Here is a 23,518-nt window from a genome sequence, read left to right as displayed (position 1 = left end):
AGTATAAATGTTTTTACTATTTTAACTCACTCACATTACAAAACTATTCAAAAAATGTGTAAAAAAATCTATAGAACTAAAAGCACTTTCTTTAAGTATACTTCGTAAAACTATAGTTTATAAAACACATAATAAATAAAACAAAAATTTAGGTTTTATAAATTTTAGTTGTTCAATAACCAAATTGAAGTTAAAAAAATACAACCACAAAATAAAAACTTTGTTATTTATTTTAATACTTTGCTTTTGTTACTTTACTCCGTAAAAAATAGTTTAAGTTAAGTTTAATATATTGCTATACTATATATATTTGGGCAATATTGTGGATATATAATCCATTTTATCCTTTATACAGTATCGAGAGGAAATACTATTAAAACAAAAACAAATCATAAATCATCATTTACAAACAAAAGAAAAGGCACGCAACAGAACTATCTAACAGTTTATAAAATTTAGTAGATAAAACTATTAATAACAGTACAAACTAGGATATAATAAACTAAATAATAGCAAATTTCTATATTTATAATGGCTATAAATTACGAACACTAAAAACTAAAATTATTAAGAAATATAAATCCTTAAATAAAAGATCAAAAATACAAAACATATGCATCCAATCCGCTACCAAAAAATTGTTATAAAATAAATCTAACAAAGCCAGTATAAAACCTTAACACAAAACCAACCCGTAGACAAAATAAGTTTTTTTTTTATGTTGTTCGTTAAATTGTTAAGTTTTTATTAAGACTATACTAATTTTCACGGCTTTAAAAGCTCTCTGAGATAAATTTTGCAAGATCGAAACCCCCTTGGTCGATATTTATGCAAAAAAAAAATCATAATAATTTTCACAAACTTTTACTGAATAACTAGTCTGTAAATTAATATTTTTAAAATATTTTATAACAAAATCTTTTTTTCAAAAGAACAATGTGTTATGAAGCTTGACTTATAGAAAACGTAGTAACACTTATTCTTAACATTAATACTAATTTTACACCGAATTACTTTAAGAATAAAAACATCACGCCCGAAACTCGTTTAAAGTAGTGCAATTTTAGTTATTAGATATAGTAAATTTTGGATATATAAGATTTAATATCACAATAAAACAGACTATTCAGAAAAGAATTTTTTTTATAAACTATTTTTAATGATACTTAAAGCAATAAAAAAATTAGTGATGAAACTTCCATCTTAAGTGTTAAAAACTAAATAAAATCTCATAGATTATAAAATTCAATTTAAAAAAATTTATAGCCTATTACCACTACTAATTTAATTAGTGCTACTACTGGTAGCTCAGTTTGTCTTTTAAGATTAATTCTTGATTTTTATGTTTTTCTAACACAATCTAAGTGTTAAAACTGGTAGTTGGCTTCTTGTAAAATTTTTAAGGAAATTTTTTCAATTTATAAGTGGTTTTCATAATTATAAGTTTTGTAAATGTATTTTTATTTCTTTCAATATTTTAAAACAGCGTTGTTAAATTTTGCCATAACTTTATTTTTAATTTATAAATTATTATTAACGACAATAGAATTAACTTTAAAAAATATGGTCAAAGACCCAAATGTATAGAAAAAAATATCTTTCAGTCATCGAGCTACTACCACTTACTTTCAATTTTTTTTAACAAAATATTTTTTTAATTTAATAGATAACCAGGAGAAAAAAAAATGTGTTGAAAATAATAAAGGTTGTAGTTGTAAACCTTGTCTCACTCTAAAACTTATGCTTCCAAAGGTTAAAATACTCCCAAAAATTAAAATTAAACAGTTTTGTTTTGGTTAGAAATGATTTTAACAATAACCTAATTATCTGTTAATACTATAGTATTCCTGATTTTTTTAGTAAATAAAGAACTTCACCACACGACCATCAAAAACAGTAACTGAGACAAACTTAGACCGTTTTCGTCCTTGTTAGGACTCATCAATTAGGCATAGTCGCGAGAAACCACATTTGAGATATAAGTAAGCGGACTTAACTTCATATGCACTGAAGCGACCGTTTGTCGAAAAAGTCCGAAAAATTGACGCTTCAGTCGAAACCGGATGAATGTTGTCTCGGATGCTGTTGGTAATAATCGTGTGGTGAAGTCAATTTTAATATTAATGGCGTTGTCGCAGTATTCACGCGATTAATTTATTTAAAAGCGGATGTTGTAAACTGTTTTACGCAGTTTTCGTGACGTGCTTCCAGTATTGAAAAAAAAAACATTTTTTTATTGTTAGGTGTTAAATTTTTTTCAATGAATACGTAAGAAAAAAGAAGTTTTCTTTGCTTTTGATATAAAATACAACATTTTGAAATTTAATTAGCATTCGGCAGAGCATTCGACAGTTATTGGTGTGCTTAAGTAAAATGCAATACAAACACGTTAAATTTAAGATGCTTTCTTGATTAAGTTATAAGATACTTATTAGTAGTTTATTATTATTTGTGTTTAACTGTAGTTTTAGTATAGTGGGATGTAGCTATAATGTATCTTTGTGTTTCTTTAGTTTATGTAAATAAAATATAAGTGTTGTTTCGATTGTTGTACTAATCTATACTTTACTATTCCCTACTACCATTAAGAACATTTATATTAATAACATTTCTTATTGAGATAATGGAGACCATGAGTGGCAAGAAACAACCCACCTTTGTTGATGATGGCCAATATAAAACTCATTTTTTTGCAAAATTTTCCTTTTAATATTTTAAAGTATTGTTTATTGAAAACAAAAAAAGCGTTCGAAGTATTTGGTCCTAGGACCTGGTGTACATAGAAAACTTTTGGTTATTGACTCCTACACCCTTTTGATACAGTGTAATTTTATTGTGTTAAATTAAAGCTGTATTTTTTATACAAAGACCGCACCGCACAATTGCTTCACCTTAATTAAATGTAGACAGACACAGAGCTCCTTCACCAACATCAGATAAAGCTAAGATTGTATAACGACCCTATTTGAAGCGCTGTATACTTACTAAAAACATTATATTTTGTAAAAAAGAGAAAAAAAAATAGTGTATAGTTTTTTTATTAGTTTGTCTAAATTTGATAAAATACTAAAATTTTCTTTTAAGTTCTTTGTAATGTTTTTGATCCTGATTGCAACATTGGTAGTAGTAATACTTATGTCGGCTTTAAGCTATTTAGTCACTTACTTTCATGATACTCCTGATAAATTTATTTACTAATTACTAGAGATCAAAGACTGTTTATTAAAAAACTGCTACATAATTAACATTACTGGCTTTATTAAAATTAATGTTTCTTTTTATTTTTTTTTTTCGTAAATCTATAACATCTGGCCAGAGAAACAAACTGTTACATTTTTTTATAGGTTAAGAGATAAATTTAGAGTGTCATTATTTTTTGCACATGCTTATTTTATTAAAAAAACATCAGTCTTAGTCTTACCTCAACATCGATAAACGTTTTTTAATGATGTTTTTTTTGTTTGTAGTTTTGGCATTAATTGAACTTCAGTAGAAAACTTTGTTGTTAGGTCTCCCCAATCGACCTAACCCAAACATATAACAAATTATGCAAATCAAACAGTTTTATTAATTTAAACTTTAAATAAAAATTTAGTATATTTTAGCTAATCAGTATGTCAGTCACGATTTTAAAGCCAACAGTAAGATTATTAAAAAGGGACTTTTTAAATTAGTTTTCATTTCAGCCTAACAACTTTATTTAAATAGTAAACAAATGTTAATAAATTTATTTAAAAGAAATTATAAATTTGAGGAAGAAAGCTTTCTCTGAGGGCATTTATTTAAAAGTTTTAACTACTATAGTTTTTTTTACATATTTCTTTTGTCTGACACAAAGTTCTATAGATAAGTTTAGATATATAAAGTGAATCAACTATTAAGTTAGTCAACTATTTTGTAAATAAAAATTTTTATGATATAAATTATTTTGTCAAGTTTTTAAATATTAATCAAGATGTGTATTACCTTAATGCTAGCACTAAATTACATTAGTTTTTTTTTTAAAGTTTTTTTTTGTTTTGTAGTTGTTTTTTTTTAATGTTAGAAAAACACCAGAAGAACAAACTCTCCCCTCTGCAACAATAAACATTTTTTGAAGTTCAAGCGAGTGAGTTTGAGCTCATCACGTGTTATCCCACTCGTCCTATCTTTAAATTTACTGAAAAAAAATTTACCTTTTAGTTAAAAAATTGAATTCATACTCCTTAATGGTATTTATTACTTAAATTTTTAACAGCTAATTGTGGAATCAGTTTGGTGGCAGTGATAATATATTTGGATTGTAGTTATTGTTGTTTTGTTCAGAATGTTCAGAACTATAAATGTCTTTTACCCTTATTTTCAATAGTTTCATGGGTCCAGCAGAGTTAAGTATGAACAACAACAAAGTTTGAGAATGCTCTCTATCCCCGTTGTTTTTTAAGTTCTGCTACTTGATGTCATTTATATTATTTATGTTTGCAGCTTTATAACTTGTATATAAATCTTTCATTACAGTTGGTAGTAACTTGGGAAATAATTAAGTGTTTAGCTAAAATCGAATTTTTATTATGATGTATTATTTACTGAATAAAATATTATAAAATTCAAACCTTGCAAAAGTTTCTTTGTGCAAAATTTGTTAATTCTTTGATCTGCCAATCTCTGTGCTATAAAATGGTTTTTTTTAGACATTTTGATATTTTTAAAGTTTTATAAGTAACTAAATTGTTAAATAAAGGAAAAGATAAAAGCATTAACTAAATACTAAATTTAAACACAACAGTTAAATATAAAAGTAAATTGCAAAGTCTTAATTAAAAATGGGAGGTTCTGAAAGTAAGTTGAATCTAAGAAAAGCTGTTGTACAGTTGACAAGTAAATTACAAACTGTTGAACCTCAAGATAATGAGTTTTGGGATCAGCTTTGGTGTGAAAACATGTGTAGTATACATGATTTTTTTGCATTGATACCAGCTGCAGAAATAAGAGCTCTAAGGGAAGAATCACCTGCAAATCTTGCTAATTTGTGTTATAAAGCTATTGAAAAGCTTGTAAATTTTTCAGTTGATCTTCATTTAACTGACGAAGATCAGATTGTTGTTTTAAATTGCTCTAGACTCCTTACAAGGGTTTTACCATACATTTTTGAAGATCCAGATTGGAATGGACTATTTTGGAATAAGGTTTGAAGTTAAAAAACATTAGCTATTTTTTATTTTTTAAGTCTCAAACTAATTTTGATGATATTCAAATCAAACTTTTCTTTTTATTTAAGTAATTTGTTTTCTTCTACATATTTATTCTGTTATTTGTTATGAATTTTTGAGCATTGATTTTGATAATAAGTAGTTTTCTTTTGAATTTGGCTCTTACTTTACTTTTCAAAGTTTTCTGGTTAACTCAGGTTATTTAGATGTAACCAGGCTGGTTTTTTGCTTTAAAGAGTAAACTCTGATGATGTAGATGAATCATGTTTATAATCAAAAACAGTCTTAATTATACAAGAAATTTCTTGCCAGTAGCTAATTTCTTGTTTTGCTCAAATTAATTTCAACAATTACTGAATAACTTACATAGTTTTATAAAATCTTTTATTCATACACAATTATTTACTTTCAGATTCCTTCAGAAGACAAAAATGACCAATCTCAACTACTAGCCCAATCATTAATAACTGCAGTTAGTAGTCTACTTTTATGTCCAGATTTCACAGCTGTTTCTGCTACATCTTACATCAACACATCAGAAATAGACTCTTCAACTTTTGACAGTTGTGAGTTTATTTGGGAAGCAGGAGTTGGATTTCCATACTCTCCTCCAAATAACAGTAAGATAGATCAAAATAGAACTGAGTTGTTGAAGCTATTGCTAACCTGCTTTTCTGAAACAATGTATTCAACTCCATCTACTTTAAAGCATAATAAATGGATTGAAGTGTTCTGTTCGTCTGATAACAAACAAGCATTGCCACTTTTTGTATCACTATTAAATGTTGTTTGTGCCTATAATCCTGTTGGAATTGGAGTGCCATACAACTATATATTTTTCCAAGATAACAAAGAATCACTAGTTGAAGTATCTTGTCAATTACTTATTGTTGTGTTAGATCAAAACAATGTTTTGCTACAAGAAGAGTATGAAATAATCTCAGGTAAACCTCCTAAACCTAATCTGTTCCTAGACTATTTGTCAAGAATTCATAGAGACCAAGACTTCAAATTTATGTTGGATGGATTTTGCAGGTTGTTAAACAACCCTATACAACAAACATATTTACCTTCTTCAATGAAAAAAATAACGTTTCATCAAGAGTTGATGATTTTGTTTTGGAGACTATGTGACATAAACAAAAAATTTATGTTTTTCACATTAAAAAGTACTCAGGTGAGTGTTTTTTGTATATTTTTTCATAATTTAATTATTTTTTATCTCTTCTGAAATTGTGTTTAAACTTTTTGTCACTTAATTTTAATGACTGTCATAGTAAGCAATCATTGATATAAAATAAAACATTTAAAAATCTAATAAATCAAACAACTTAGAATAGCCAAATTTGTCAAAAATTTAAAGTTCTATAAAACAAATAATATTTTTTAAGGAATGTTTTCTAAAAATTAAAATAAAGCATAAAACACTTTTAAGCTTTTGATTTAAACTTTACTTTAAAACAGTACTTTAAAATTTAACTGTTTTCATAAAGCTTAACATGTTTTGTAGAATTTTTTATTTTATGTTTTTAAGCTTTTTTTAACTTTAAATTTAAAACTAAATACGTAAGTGCTACCAAAAACATTTACAATTCGTTTTCAGCTCATGTTTTATTTGTTTTTATAATTATAAAGTTAGGCAAAGACTTAAAGGTTTGTATTTACTCTGCACGTCACCTAGGTTTTATCCATTTGAAATAAGTCATTAAATAGTTGATAAATAGTTCTTGTTAAACTAAATTTGTTCTTCGGTTTAATTAATAAAAAATGAAATAGTTTGTATAGTAAATAAAGTTTTAGTTGTTTAATTGATTATCTTAATATATTTTCTTCCTATCATTCATCTAAACATTATATTATTTACATACCATTTGCAACTTATTATTAATATATTATTCATTTTGTTTTATATTTTATTTCACAAAGTTTTTCAAAACTATATGAGTTTCATTCTCAAGTGATAAATGTTAAATGAAATTTGAAAAATTTTTTGTTAGTAATCAGCTTAAAAAATAACTTTAAATTATGACGTATGAATAAGTTCAAATAAATACAAAATTTAGAGATTTAGCAAGTAAAACTAAAGTAAAGGTATGTTTATTAATAAGTTTTTAATAATTTTGCTTTTCCATTAATTTGAACATCTTTTTATTTGCCCACCCTGTCAAAACTCTGACATTGTTCAAAATTTTAAAGTTTTGAAATGATGTAAACAAAGCGAACTCTACAGCCTGGAATCAATATTGTTTGAGGAAGAGAGACCTAATTTATATACGCAAATATCATTAAATGGAAAAGCAAAATTATTAAAAAATTGTTAATAAACATACCTTTACTTTAGTTTTACTCTCTTAATCTCTAAATTTTGTATTTGTTTGAATTTATTCCAGGGTTCGTGCGCGTCAGGCTAAATCAGTCTAAGTCAGGCTAAATCAGTTTTTTTATTTTAATATTTAAAAATCTCAGTTTTTTTCAGTTCAAATGTTTGAATTTTTTTTTAAATAAAAAGAAATCTTTTTAAGATCAGATTGAGATGTTAATTTATTTCTAAATAAAGATTTAGTTATTAATGACAAATTCAGTCCGTATTTGTAAAATAAATGCTTAAAGCCTTTTGTTGAATCTCTAAATCTTCATTGTTTTGTTTTGAGTAAATTTTATACGTCATAAATATGAAAATTCATAAAAAAAACAGTTTAAACATTACAGTTTAGTTCAACAACTTAGCTGTTTGTTTGAATTTGTTTACATCAGCTATGTTTTTCAGAGCTTAGTTGGTTGAACTGTTTTAATTTACAATTTAAAGGCTTTAAACCAAATACTTTTTAGATTAAAAAGCTCTCTGCAGTTTATTCATATATTTTACTGTTTGCTTAAGTTATTAGATATATTCACAACACTAAAACTTAGCTTTAAGACATAAGTACTAAGTTTTGTGGGAGTACAAATTTTAGGTACAATTCATTTTTCTATACAAGAACTAATAATTAAGAATACAAGAATATAAGGTTTTTTTTTTTAGTTTAAGCTTTTTAAATCTGGTATGATATCATCAATCTCTTTATTTGTTTAGAGTTTAGGATTTAAAATTATGTATCAATTTTAAGTATTAGTCAAAATACTATATTAAACTTTTTTTACTTACTTTAGTACTTGTGTCAGGGTTTCATTTTAGTTTTAATAAAACACGACAATGCATGTTGTTTTGTTATAAATCTTCTGGTTATAATGTCTTTACTTAGTGCTTAATTAAATTGAACAATTGTGTTTAGTAATAGATCAAATATAGCATTCATTTTACAACTTATCACTGAATTTTTTGTGTTAAGGGCATATGTGGGGGGGGGGGTCAATCACTCTTTTCCTAATTTAGTCTTATCTTATTGAGTTGTAACTAAGCTATGAGTTGCTTTTTTGCAGATTTTTAAAGCTCAAAATATTTTTGAGATCAAGCTGGTTGAAGTCGGAGACTACAATAGTACTAATCAAGATCCCCCAATACCTAAAATGACTTCTAAAGGGGATTTTCCTTACTTTGAAAAAATGTCAGGCTAAATTGGTCTCAGTCAGGCTAAATGAAAAAAATTTTGCGCACGAACCCTGTTATTCATACGTCATAATTTAAAGTTATTTTTAAGCTGTTTACCAACCAAAATTTTTCCAATTTTCATTAAACATTTATCACTTGAGAATGAAACTCGTATAGTTTTGAAAAGCTTTGTGAAATAAAGTATAAAACAAAATGTATATTCTTTTAATAATAAGTTGCAAATGGTATATAAATATGTACGCCCAAAAATCTTTTTTTAATAGTAATTATATTATTTGTATTTAAATTAATTTAAATATTTTATAATTTGACTTTTACATATTCAAGTTTTTTTTTGAAGACTGTTTATCAAAGTCTATGAAAAGTATGTTTTTAAACTTTATTTATAAGAATTTTAAATTTGTGGCTAATTAGCAGTGCTGTTACTTGACATGTGACATATAATTATCAGGGTTGCCAAAAAACCTTGAATCCTGGAAAAACATAGAATTTGAGAAAATTGAAAAAAAAAACCTGGAATTATGTACAACATTCACTGAAAAATCTTTAGTTTTAAACAGTTTTTACATGTAAAACATTGAAATGTTACTTAGATACAAAAAGTCTATCATCTACAAAAAGTTTTTTTATGTAATTAATAATTTTGTCTATAATTATAGATTTAGTATTTAAAGTAGCAATACAATATCTTTTTGATAACATATACTATTTAGAATAGTTATTTACCTGAAGTTCAATTTTATGCTAAAAATGGACAAAAATATTTGTACTGTTTTGTATTTTGTAAGTATTTGTAATAAACGTGGAAAAAGTTTCTCAAAAACTTTTGACAACCATGAGTTAAGCTCTTTATGAAAACTAAAAATTTTTTTTTTTAATACGTGTGTGAGGCAAAACACTTAAATTTATAAATAGAAAAAGTAGCTTTATTTACAATTATTTTAACATGAATTTTTGTAAGTTATCTATGTGATATAGTTCAACATTTAAGTCATTTACGAGTTGTTTCTTTAAGTTAGGTTTCTGTAGTTTCTAACTAAGACTAAATTTTAAAATCAAATTTATTAATTAAAGTTTTAGATTCATGGCACATTTATAGAACTTAAGACTTTTTTTCATACATCAAAAATCTTGTAAGAAATTTATAAACTGTTTGAAAACAAAACCATACTATATATTTCAGGTGTTAGAGATACTTGTTCCACTTTTGTACCACATGAATGATGCTAGAACAGATCAGTCGAGACTTGGTCTTGTTCATATTGCAGTTTTTATCTTACTTCTTTTAAGTGGTGAGAGAAACTTTGGTGTACGTCTTAACAAGCCTTTTACAGCTGCAGCACCAACTGACGTACCTGTATTCTCAGGTACTCATGCTGACTTTCTAATTTTAGTTTTTCATCGAGTCATAACTGCTGGGCATCAAAGATTACAGCCACTGTATGAATGTTTTCTCACAATAATAGTCAATGTTTCACCTTACCTGAAGTCAATATCAATGACAACATCAATAAAACTTTTGCATCTATTAGAAGCATTTAGTACACCCTGGTTTCTTTTTGCCTTAGAACAGAATCACCATTTAGTATTTTTTCTTCTGGAAATATTCAACAACATAATTCAGTATCAGTTTGATGGTCATTCTAATTTAATATATACTATTATACGAAAACGGCACATTTTTCATCAACTTGTTAACTTAAAAACAGATAGCTCACTTTTGCTAAACAGTAAAAAAAAGTTAGAGAAGCAAAAAGACTTCCAATCTGTAGAAAAAAGTAAGAATGAAATAGGTAAATTACCTTTTATGTTCAATAGATCTCTAAAAAATGTACAAAATTATTGTATAAAGATTTTATAAATGACATAAATTCATTATGACTTATTAAATACTTTTCAGTTTTATTAATGATATTTAGTTCAATTAAAAAGTTATTATACTATTTTGGTTAATGTGTTACTAATGCATTGGTTAAATTATAATAAAAATTTAGTTTATCAATAAGAAATATTATTATTTTTTGTTTGCAGAAAACAATTCAAGTGAAACGAAAAGTTTTGAATTATCTTTAGCAACAAGTTCAGAACTTGATAAAATCACTTCAACCATCCAAAGTACTGACAAAGATCAATCCTCAGAGCACAAAGGTGATGAGATAAAAGTTGAAAAAACTGAACAGTTGACTTATAGTTATAAGAAAAGTAACAAAGGAGATGACGAAAAAAATTGGAAAGCTACAAAAGAATGGGTTGAAAGTTGGAAATCCAAGCTCCCTCTTCAAACAATAATGAGGATGTTACAAGTAAGTTTTTTTATTTAGATTTTGCAATAAATATGAAATGATTTAGTAGTTTTTACACCTTTGTTTAAATATTTATAAAATAAATAAATGTCTAAATAATATATTCCACATAACTACTCGAAATACGGTTTTAGATATATTTCACGTTTTGTTATTAATATAAAGCCAAATACTTGTTGATTGAAATAATAAAAGTACTAAAATATTAATAAGATAGATAATTTGTTAAATGTTTTACTTAGTTGTGTACAAAATAAAATATTTATATAGTTTACTCTTTCAAAAATTTAATTAGTAAACTAAGCTTCGGTCAGAGACCTTGTCAGTACTTGTATAAAATCTACAAAGATTTGACCGAAACTTAGTTTACTAATTAAAGTCTTGAAAGAATAAACTATATTAATTCACCTCCAGTAGTAGTGATCTTTGTATATTGTTTTTAATATAAAAAATATAATAAAATATTTATTTTAAACTGACTTTTTAAAGAAATTATATAAACAAGGGTTTTATAATTATAATAGGGATAAGGTTTTTTTTTGCAAAAAAAAATTAGCTTCTTTAAAACTGAAAATGTTTTTAGTAACAGTCATATCTGTAAAAAGTTTTTGATTTAGAGGTATAGACAACAATTCTTAAATTGTCAATTTCCTTTAAGTTTAAAAGTTTTCTAATAATTTATCTTTTCCTTTTTTTAACAATTGATCTCAGGTTTAAAAAAAATGTTTCTTGCCTTATATAAAACTACTAAAAATTAAGAATTTTAGGACCGAGAGAAAAGTTAATAATATAAATTAATACAATTACTTCAGTCCAATAATTTATTATAAATTTAAATGTTTCTTAGAAGAATTAATTAGAGATTCCTTGCTAAAAACTAAAGGAAAACAAAGATTTTTAATGAAAAAGTCGTTTTTAAAAATTTAAACTTGACAATTCCATAAGGAACCTATTGAGCTCTTGCACTTTGTTTCCTTATATCTCGAAAATATATTTGTATTTATATAAAAACGTTGAAAAGTAACTCTTAACATTAAAAAAACATCAATATAAAAAAGTGCCTACTGCTTCAAGCCCTTCACAATTAAAAATAAGCTATTACTTGAACAATTCTTTAATAATTAAATAATTCTAAAAATTTAAATGATGGAATTTGAAAACAAAGAAAAAAAATTAGATTTTGATACTTTTTCGAAAACATAGAATTTTGAATAAGAATTTGAGAAAATCCCAAAAATTTTCAAAACAACGTTGTTTAAAAGCTGATAGAGTAATTAACTTTTTTTTTCTTTGTCTAAAAGTTTTAATCAAATTGTAAATCATAATTTTGAACTTTTAATTATCTAAATTTAGATAAACACCTATCATTAAACATTCATTAGAAAAAGTTCTATAATGTTCAGCTTAGTTCTTAACTTGACATATTTGAAAAGCCAAACAAAAATTATTTACTTATATGTTGCTGGGAAACAATATACTTTGTAAAGTAGAGGAAATAGTACCTAAAATTTCAATAAAACTATCTACAAAATTATCTTAAATATATATTAGTATTAAACAAAAGTAGTTGTTATCAATAACAGGGTTGCCTCAAAACCTGGAATTTAATATTTTAGGCTAAAAAAACCTTAAATTTGAGACATTTTGAAAAAAAACTGGAATTTTGACCAAAAATCACTGAAAAATCTGGAATTTTGAACAATTTTTATATGTAAGTAGTAAAATTTTGATTTGACACAAAAAGTCTATCATATAGATGTTTTTTTTGTCATCATCAAAATTTATTTTAATTAAAAACACATTTAAAGTAGCTTTACACCATCTTTTCAACGTTGTTTAATATTTTACACAGTTTTTAACCTTGAACTTAAGTTTAAACTAAATATAGACCCAAAAACGTGTACTTTTAAAACCCTGGAAAAAAATCTCTAAAATCAGTTGCAGCTTTACAATAAATAAAGCTGCTGATGTGTATACTACTGAGTAGCAACTTTTTTTCATTAATAATTTTTTTCACAATTTTAGTACTTGTTTTAAAAGTTTATGCTTATTAAAAGAAACAGAAAAACATGTACATTGAAAAAATCTTTAGAAAGTTTTTCAATTCTTGAAGGAAACTAAGAAAGTTTTCAAAAAACCAGTTGCAACCATGTATAAATGAAAAAGTTTTTATTAAATATAAATTATATATTAAAAATGTTTGGACTTGAATAGTAATCAAATTATCACGCACTTTGGTTAGTTTGAAACTTTTAAAGAACATAGGGTAACTCAAGTCAACTTAGGCTAGTTTAAACTTTTTGAAAAACTTAGGCTAGTTTGCATATTTTTTCTAAATCTCAGTCTAGCTTTTTTAACTTTAAATTGTTCGTGTTTAAAATACTCTGGTTTTATTAAGTTCTTTTGTTATTTTTAGATATCAAGCTTTGTTAGCAGTAGTTTTTTTTTTGTTTTTAATATATATATTATTGTTTTCAAAAATTGTCATAAACCCAGGCCAATTTAGGCTAGCTTTGTTTAACTTAGGCCACTCAAGCTGGCTTTTTTGTCTCAAAGAGTGGCAACCCTGAAAAATAGAGAATCAATTTTTAAACAATTCTAAACAAAAAATATATAAGTAAGTTGTTCCAAATCAAATAAATTTTAAAAATATCCTAAAAAGGCTTTGTTTTAAAAAACCATGTTACAATTAGTCATTTAAAAATAATTTAAGGTGCTAGTACCGCAAGTTGAAAAGATGTGCATTGATAAAAATATTGCTGACGAAAACGAAATATTAAAATTTCTTCAAAATGGTACATTAGTAGGTTTGCTACCTGTACCTCATCCTATACTTATTAGGAAGTATCAATCTAATGAAGGAACTTCTGGCTGGTTTTGTACTTATATGTGGGGAGTTATTTATCTCAGAAATGTTGATCCACCTATCTGGCAGGATACTAATGTAAAATTGTTCGATATTCAGCGTGTATAATGATTTATAAATCAAGCTTTTAATATAAATACAAGTTACTGAACCTTAATATTTATATTTTATATCTATACTTGTTCAAATTTAATATTTATGCTTTTGTGTTAAGCAGTATTCAAAGTTAAATTTTAGCACTATTTTTTCTTAATCAAATAATATTTCGTATTTTAAAATTACTTTTTGTAATTAGAGAATTCTCAAATACTAACTTGTTTTTTCTAACCATGGTCTCATTGCCATTTTTCTTTTGATATTATTTATAATTAAAAAAAAATATATATACTACATTTAATCATTCTAAATTATTATTTCAAACAAATAAGCTTTTAGTTGAAATAATGTTTAACATGAACAGGTGTAAAATATCTAAAAACACTGATTGTTTTTTGATAAGCCTTGAAAAATAGTTTAGTTTTTATAAAAAAACATATTTTAGAATTTGTGTAAAGTAAGCTACAAACAATTTCCTAATTTTAATGATCAATAATTCAGAAACATTTTTGAAACTTTTTTTTTTAATCGACTCAATTATTATTAAAAAAATTTTAAGATGATGTTTTTACTGTGTTGCTATAGCTTATATAGCTATCATCTACTGTAAGAGTGTGTTTTCAACTAAACTAAGAACTTTTGAATACCTTAGATTATGGTGATTGATCATTATTTTAGTATATTAGCTTTTTATTTTCTGTAATAATAAGTTTGAGCTAAGCAATTAGAAAAATCTATATTTTTAGAGAAGAAATCAAAGGTCAATGCTACCAATATATTTTATTTTAACGAATTATGTTATTTAAGTTTTTTGTGTCCAGTTATGTTTAATAAAAATCTTGTTAAACTAAACTTTTAGCATTTAAGATACCTTTATATTTTTAATTTTGTGTTAATTAGCAATACTCAAATAGTACCATTTTTCAAATAAAATCCATTATTTTATATAGTTAATTACGCTTTTTAAATGTAAAATATTTTGTGCATTCCTTTTTAATTGAAGTACTTTCTATATAGTATACATTCCAGTTTCCTATGCAAACTCAAATCAACAAGCTTCTACTATTTTTTTTATGATAATTTTGCTTAAAATATCTTTTTTTGAAAAATTAAATATATAAATATTTATTTTATTGATTCAAAAAATTTTATTCAACTTTGTTTAAATTTTAAAATTATGTTAAATTTAACTGTTTTATAATGGTATGTTGTACAGCTTACAGACGAAAAATATAATTTACAGTGTATTACTAAACTTTATTGAGAGCTTTTTTTATCAGAAACTTTTCTCTTTTTTTTTTATTTATATTAGCTATTTTGTAATATAAGTCAAGTCTTTTTCTGATAAATTTATATAAAGCTTAATTTTAGAATCTATGTTTGGTTTAAATTAGTTTTACTTAACATGGTCTGTTTCTTAAGACTTTTTTCTTTTTTTTTAACTAAAGTATTTATTTACTTAAATCAGTTTTTAATTTCTTTAAATATTTGCACGACTATACTCAGGGTTGCGCAAAAACTTGAAAATACCTGGAGTTTAACAACTTAGGCAAATAAACCACTAGAAAACCTGAAATTATGAACAACAATTATTAAAAGACCTGAAAATTTTATTCAACTTTTACAAGTAAAACAATTTAATTTTCATTAGATACGAAACATTTATTATATACCGTAATATTTTTTATTTATAACTTGTTTCTTTTTGATACAATTATACAATTTATGAAAGTTCTTTACCTTACACTTAATTTTAGACTAGAAATACAAAAAAGCTTGTACTTTAAAAAATCTGGATGAAAATTAAAAAAGCTAGAAAAAAGTTCCAAAAAACTTTTCGAAACTCTGTATACTACACAAGCTCTTTTAAAAATATTATTGAAGCATCCATAACTTATAGTTGTCTGTAATTGTAAAGTGTTTTAGCATGTGTGTCTTATTTATCTATTTATTCATAAGATGAAAATTAAAGTTTTTGAAAAGCCTAGTAAATAGAGAACGTTTTGTTATAAATTTTATTAGGCTGTACCAGTAATCCTGTATCCTTTTTGTGTCAATTAGTTGCAACCATGATTTTATTTGTAACTAAGTTTATCAACTATTATTGATTTATAGTTTTGGCTGTACATATATTTTTTTGTTATAAAGCTATTTTGGTGTAAGATTAACAGTACTTTTTTAATTTTTTTTACAAGTTTAAAAATAATACTGTTGTTTTTATGATCTTAACTTCTTTCGTATCAGCCGAATATATTTCTTTTAAAAAACTGTTTACCATTTATGTTGTTGAATAAACTGTATGTATAAATAGTATTATGTTTTCACAATTTTTTAGGATAGTAGTTCTACTGTAAATAGTGTATATAATTTTGAATTACGTCCTTAGAATTAAACGAGGTCAAAGTATATTCATGCTAATTGGTTATTTTTTAATAGAATAAGCAACTTGATATAAAGTGACGATTGAGTTATGCTTTTACTTATTTTGAATTTGTATCATTACTATATCATATAACATAATGTAATGGAATGCATCTTTCATATGCTCTTCCACCGTTAAAATTCTGAGTGTCACAAAATCAGTCAAGCAGAACGCAAGTATCTCAGGCAATGTTATTATTGTTATGGGATAGAGTGGTTATATTAGACCTATAGACTGAGAATTAGACACATGTTGTGTAGATATAACTGCATGTAAAACTATTAGTGTATTTTTGTGGTTTAAATAGAAGTATTATTATTTGACCAATATTTAATTGTTTTAGAATTTTTGAACATTTTATAGTTCACATTAGTTAAGTTTTTTTTTAACTTAAATTGTTTTTAAGTTTTATTTATTCCAAGTATTTATAAAATAAGCTTAAATTTCTCAAATAGTTATTATAGTGTTTTGTGGTTGTTTTATATGATAGATACATCATCCAAACTGCCTCGTCTGATTTATATAAAGTTGTCTCAAATAGAATCTAGTGTAAATTAAATAATAATTAAATAAGGTAGGATTCGATTATGATAAGTAGTACCAATAAATTAAGTGTACCACAATCCATACCTTATAATAAAATAAATGTAATGTTTGTTTTAAACAGACTTTGATAACTAAATATGATTATAAACAAGATTTTTAAAGTCGAGTTCTCATGTAGGACTTCACGTTAAAGGAATTTATTTAAGTTTGTATGAAAGTTTTTTTAATAAGTTTGAAAATAAAAAATTGCATTAGGTTAATTAAAAAAATAGTTTAGCATCAAGTGATTATTAGTCAAATTTATTAATCACTATATCAAACATATTTAAATTTACATAAACTATACACTATAGTTAAACAATGAAATTGATCAGTATAAAAAATAATAAAATGCTTTTGCAAGAAGCAAAAAATAGCCATAAAAACCTAAAATAAAACACAATTCAGTAAATTTTCGGTAAGGGTTCTTGCCTATAAATTCAGCCTTTATGTTCAGTTGTGGTAATTCTTTATATATTACAGTCTTTTTGATGAGTACTTTATGTTATTCTAAGGTATTTTTTTAGATTAGAGAAAATTTGGTAATTGTTAAAATTTTAAATATATATGTTTTTATTAAACTTTCATTCTTGAATGCATTGAAAGAATTGCCTCTTTGTGGCTCCTATGTAGAAGAGGTCCCTATTTATTGGACTTGTAAATAGCTGTAACACTTCAACAGTGTTTTTCGCAGTCGAAAGTAGCTTTCTTTCTTTTCTCTCAAATTTATTTAACTTAAATTGAGTAACGCGCTTGTTTTGGTGAGTTAGTTTTCAGTGCCTTAGTTGATAACGCTTATCCATTGCAAAGTGTAGTGTTCGCATCGTACATTAGTACGATGACGACTGTTTTTTATATGAACTTTTGAATTAAAGTAGCTTATTTGTACAGTTTGTTATATTGTTTTTAGTCGCATTTCTATTCATTATAATACACTTTTATGTTCTAAGACTCGATTTCTTTATATAAGTATATAAGCATTCTAACAATCTTACCACTTAATTAGGCTAAGCTTAAATGTTAGCATAAGTTAAAATTCGCGTTTAATAAATCGACTTAGCGAAGTCAATTCTAAACATTTAAGTAACCGTCACCGATATTGTTTTAACGCGTTAAGTCAGTTAATCGCTTGGTTTGCGTAAATATAAGTAACAACTTTACATCGGTCGATCGGCAAATAGCTTTTGTGTTATAGAGCTTAAAATAAGTCTCATTCAGGCTAAAATATCTGTTTAACTTTGTGCTAGTAAAAATTGGGTCGATGCTGTAGTTTTTAAGTTTTGTATTTATAACAATTTTTATTTGTTATATATATTTTTCCAAAAAACTAATTTTAACGTAATTAGTATTTAGATTATCTTTTTTTTATTGATTTCTATTTTTTTCTTATTCCTGGATGGTATTGTATTTTGCTTTTGAACTGTTCATTATTAAATTCTTACACGAACGGACAAAGAAATATTTCTTTTAAAACGTTTTAGAACATAAGTTCAGAAATAAAAATTTAACAATTGCCAATACTCCATGGAGTTAAATGTTACATTCAGAATAATAAGACGTACTTTAAAAAAATATATAGTACGCGTAGAAACATTTCTAATTCAAAAGATATACCACAACTAAACCTACAGGCTGAAGCTATAGACAAAAAATCTAAATTAATAAGTTATTAACGCAGACCACTCTATTAGGCAAGTAAGAAAATATTTGCTAAAATAGCCTAAGTTACATCAAACTAGCCTAAATTTATGACAATAAAAACTTCTTTTTTTCGAATAGCTTCAATATCTAAAAATAACTACAAAAAGACTTAATAAAAACACAATATTTTATAGAAATTAGAACTTATGTAAAGAAAACTAGCCTGATATTTTGAAAAAATATAAAAATTAGGCTAAGTTTTACGAAAAAAAAGTCTGCATGAGTTAAAAAAAAACTAGCCTGAGGTGTGAAACTAGCAACGCTTTTTATGTTATAATTTAGGCTATTATGACTGTTTTTTTCGTTTCTTGCAAAGTTTTATACAGTTTTCTTTACACTGATTATTTACTGTACTTTATTAAACTTAATTACTTAAAATATAAATTTGTTTCATATACTGATTAAGAACTTACATTAATCACAACTAATGTTTTAGCAATTAAGCACTAAAATTATTTACTGATTCACTTAAATCTTTATAATCAGTTTGAAAAGGAACAAAATATTGCACGTAAAGTTACATAAAATAAACTTGTATAAAGCAAAGTTGTTAGGCTTATGTATTATAAAATGTTACTTACTTGGTATTGTATTAAAACTATTTCTAAAACAAACTGAAGCTTATTCACAATGAGATAAATACAAACACATATGGCAGATAGTTTTATATGAAGACTTTTTTTAAAATATCTCTTCGATTAGAATTATATATAAATTAACATCTTAAAAAATTTGTAAGTACTAATATGCATTTCTTTGTAGTATAAGATTTCAAAGTTATTTGAATATGAAATTCTAAAAAAATAGTAAATTAAAAAGAAAATTAACGATCAGATTTAAAATTTAAATAATAGAAAAGGTTGTTTTTTTAGTTACATAAAAAAATAAAAATTATAAGCATTGCAAACATGGTCACTTATATACAGTAATAAACTATGAAGCTATAAATGTAGATTGTACAACCTCAGTCAAAAGTCCGCCAGACTTGGTATATATGAAAAATCAATAATTACAGCTGTTTTTTTTCTACCCCAGCTTTTAGCGTTATAGTAAATATAGAGATTATTAGAAAAATAATTGGTACGTTTGAGATGTTATTCTTTTTATTTTACAGCATTTTCTTTTAAATTTAATTTAAATTATACTGCCGGGTATTGTTTAACTTTAAACACACTGTTTTTACTAAGTCTGTTCCGTACTCCGTAGCTGACTTGGTAAAAAGCACTGTGTTTAGTCTTATAAAATCCTCAGCAGTACGATTTGAATTGACTAAAATAATAATTTAATTTCTACTTTTGGGAGTTTTACTACATTAATCACAGTGCTTTTTAATAAATTTACTCTGTAGTTATACTTGCTAGAACAGTTTGTTCTGTTAAAAAAATTCTCCCTACTTCTTTTAAGCGCAGCTTTTTAAAACTTTTTGTTTTTTGACCTTAGCTCGTCAAGACTAAATGCTTGATGACTTAAAACCGCTAAAATTATAATATATTAAATTTCTAGCAATTATGTCCGTATATTAGGTAGCTTTGAATTTTAACTTTTAAAACATTCTTTAATAAGCTTAGTTTTAAATTAACAAAGTTAAACATTTTGAATACATTAAAAAAAATGTAACCAAATATACTTAATACTTTTAATTTTTTGAACGTTTACAGAATGAATTGATCTTAAATTAAATTTGAACTGATTAGCATTTCGCATGTAAACTTAGTAACAAAATATGTATGAGTAAAGTATTATTAATGAAATAATAACTCTCAGCTTAAAATTTAAGGCGCTTCTGATTAGCTAAAATTTTATTCATCGTTAAAAGTAAGTTTTTAAATTAAAATTTTTTTTTTTTTTGATTTTGTTATATGTTTTGGTAAGGTGGGTTAGATTAGAGGTAAGGGTTAGGTTTAAAAGTTTTTGGTAAAATTTGTTAGGGCTATGGGTTTAGTTAGAAATTATTACTCTACTGCTTTATTATTATTTTTTCTCGTTTGCATAATATTATGAATTGAAAAATTCAAAACTTTATTTCTGCAGCTGACCCGAAGCAGGGTCTCTTTAACAATAATGCAATTATTTTTTTCTGAACGCTCTAAGAGCAAAAAAAAGCTTTTAAACTTAAATCCAAATTCGATGAAATGTATTTTAAAACTAAAGCAAATGAGCGTTCTTAAAAAAAAGCTTCAAGGAAAAGGAAAATAATAAATGATAAAGTTTTGAGCAGTATTGCCAGCGTGGGATAATATATTTATAAGTCAGTCTTACTAGCATGTTTGCTAAGTTATCAAAAAACGCCTTTTTTCATGTTACTTTTAATCTTAGTTTTCAAAAATTATTTTTTGATTAATTTTTATTACTTAAGGCAAGGTGGGTTAGGGATAATAAGGGTATTAATTAAAAATAAATATAAAAAAGCGTGAAAACAAATGCTGATTCATCAAATATTCAAATCAGATCAGATCATACTGACCTTTAAGTATATTTTCTACTAAAGTGCTATTGTTGCCATGCCCAATAAATATTGAATAATTAATTAACGTTTGTTAATTTGAAATAAAAACGTAAAGCTCGAGTAATGAATGTAATTCGTTTTAACTAATAAATTTTGGAGAATTTTTTGAATTACCGAAAATAGCTCATGAATCAACAGGACCAGTTCCTAAATATTACTAGTAAAATTTGATACGAGCATAAAGCTATTTTTATAGTAATTTTTCAAAAAACATAAAACTTTAATGTCTATTATTTTCCTTATCTTGAAAGCTATCTAAAAATTTTTATTTTTATTTTAGAGAACGCACCTTTGTCTTTAATTAAAAAATAAAAATTGGTTTGGGGTTTGAATTATTTAATGGGGTCCCTCCAAAAATAAAGATTTTATATATTTTTTTTCCATTATTATCGCCTTAGAACCAAAAATATATATTATTTTTTATGTTTTATTTTATTTTTCCTTTAGTTTACATGTTATTTAAATTCTTAAATGTTTGTTTTATAAATAAAGTTAATATCTTTTACGATTTGGCCTCAACCAAGGACCGGATTTGCTAAAACTGTTTTGATAATATAATGAAAAAATTTGATAATAAGAAATAAGTTTAGCTTTAAAATCCCCAGAGTTGAAAAAAAAAAAAGTAAAAAAAAAGTAAAACATTAATGTAATAGAACCAGAGTCAGAATTATTGTAACGGATTGAACTAAGGGACTCCAAGTTATTTAGCAAAATACCATTAACTTTGCAAAAACTTATATAAGATATTAAACTTTTAAAATGAATAATTTGTTAATATTTTAAGAATTAGATGTTTTTATGTCAAAAATTTTGTTAAGCAGCATATTAGAAGAATAAATAATGAAAACATTTTAATAATAAAAAAGAGTTTCTTTTTTAAACCCCATTACTTTCAATAATGTGAAAATCCAGTCTACTACTAAAATCCAATTTTTTGCCTAAATTGTCAAAGAAATTCCAGGTTTCCAGGTAAAGTGGCAACCCTGTCTAATCAAAGTATGCTACTACCTCTACTAAAACAATATTTAATTACTACTCCCAAGTAAAGGCCAATTTTTTTTTTAAATTAACATTTGCTTCTTATTTAAAAGCATAGAATATATACTAAAAGATACTTCTAATATAAACCAATTTTGTAAAAAAAATCCAATACAACATTTTGATATAAAAAAACTTACAACACCAATTTACTACAAATTTTGAAAAATTCTCTAAAATCTATATCTTACCTCATTTTTTAAGCTATTGATGTTTGATTTTTAAGAAATTTTTCTTAAATTGTAAGAAAAAAAAAATGTAATAGCAATTTAAAACACTTAAAAACAAAAATTTTATCACTACTAAAAAGAAATTTTTATTTTTTTTAACAAAAATATATTTCTACAATTCAAGTATTTATTGTTAAGTAAAGATTAAAGTGAAAAAGTTTAAGAAAGGTTGCTTGAAAACTGTAGGAAAAGATACATTTTTAATGAAGTAGCTTTTTTTTACCTTTTAACTTTGCCCTTCCATATGGATCTTTTTTTTCTTTCTGACTGTGTCCCCTCATATCTTTAAAACTATGTTTCATAATAAGAAACAGTAAACACAACTGTTAGCTAAATTGAAGATCTTTAAAGTAAGATCAACATGTGAAAAAAGCCTTACCCTCTATGCCCTTAATATATCAAGTTGAAATATCTAGTAATTTTTTAACATTACAAGCCCATCATTGAGAGTCTTGTAAACTATAAATTGAATGTTTCCTGAAAATTTGATGTCTGTAGCTCAAAAATGAAGAAAAAAAAAGAAGATTTTTAGTGTTTTTTTTTTTTTATTTCAAAGAAAATTTACAATGAAATATTAGTGGTCCATGTGCTTTTATTGGAAAAGTTTTACAAAAATTTAAATATCTCAAAAATTAAATACTCTATTTATTTTTATTAAACTGGCTTCTAGTTTATACTTAAAGGTTTCATATAAAATCCAATATAAGCTTGTAAAAAAAAAATTGGCTTTAACTTGGAGTAGTAACTAAATTATGTTTTAGAAGAGGTAGTAGCATATTTTTGATTAGACAGGCTTGCTGCTTGACCTGGAAACCTGGAATTTGACAATTTAGACAACAAAAAAAACCCTAGAATTTGAGAAATTTTGAAAAAAAAACATGTAAAAACCTGAAATTTTATCAATTTTCACATGTTTAGTAGTGAAATTTCAATTTGACTTAAAGAATTTGTCATATAAATAAAAAACATTTGTCATCATCAAAAGTTGTTTATATTAAAAAACATATTTAGAATAGCTTTACAGTATCTTTT

The 23,518-nt window shown here is 24.9% G+C and overlaps 1 protein-coding gene across 1 annotated transcript; it reads left to right on the top strand.

Annotated features, from left to right (window-relative positions):
- Positions 1-4,780: 4,780 nt before the first annotated feature.
- On the top strand, positions 4,781-14,290 carry LOC145840328 (protein HID1-like). The gene is made up of 5 exons (XM_082947550.1): positions 4,781-5,165; positions 5,602-6,366; positions 9,923-10,532; positions 10,771-11,042; positions 13,756-14,290. The coding sequence occupies exons 1-5, from the start codon at positions 4,803-4,805 to the stop codon at positions 14,014-14,016; spliced, it is 2,271 nt and encodes a 756-aa protein (XP_082803676.1). The 5' UTR covers positions 4,781-4,802; the 3' UTR covers positions 14,017-14,290.
- Positions 14,291-23,518: the final 9,228 nt, after the last annotated feature.

Source organism: Thalia democratica, chromosome 7 (genome assembly GCF_965202585.1).
Source record: "Thalia democratica chromosome 7, ktThaDemo2.hap1.1, whole genome shotgun sequence".
NCBI lineage: Eukaryota > Metazoa > Chordata > Thaliacea > Salpida > Salpidae > Thalia > Thalia democratica.
Note: the sequence above shows the minus strand (reverse complement) of the source record. Positions and strands in the feature narration are given on the sequence as shown.

What these genes read in the sequence shown, in the direction of transcription:
- LOC145840328 (XM_082947550.1), top strand. Translation starts at nt 4,803, where the DNA reads ATGGGAGGTTCTGAAAGTAAGTTGAATCTAAGAAAAGCTGTTGTACAG. An exon ending in TCACATTAAAAAGTACTCAG is followed by an intron (nt 6,367 to 9,922) that starts GTGAGTGTTTTT and finishes TATATATTTCAG; the next exon opens with GTGTTAGAGATACTTGTTCC. An exon ending in CAATAATGAGGATGTTACAA is followed by an intron (nt 11,043 to 13,755) that starts GTAAGTTTTTTT and finishes AAATAATTTAAG; the next exon opens with GTGCTAGTACCGCAAGTTGA.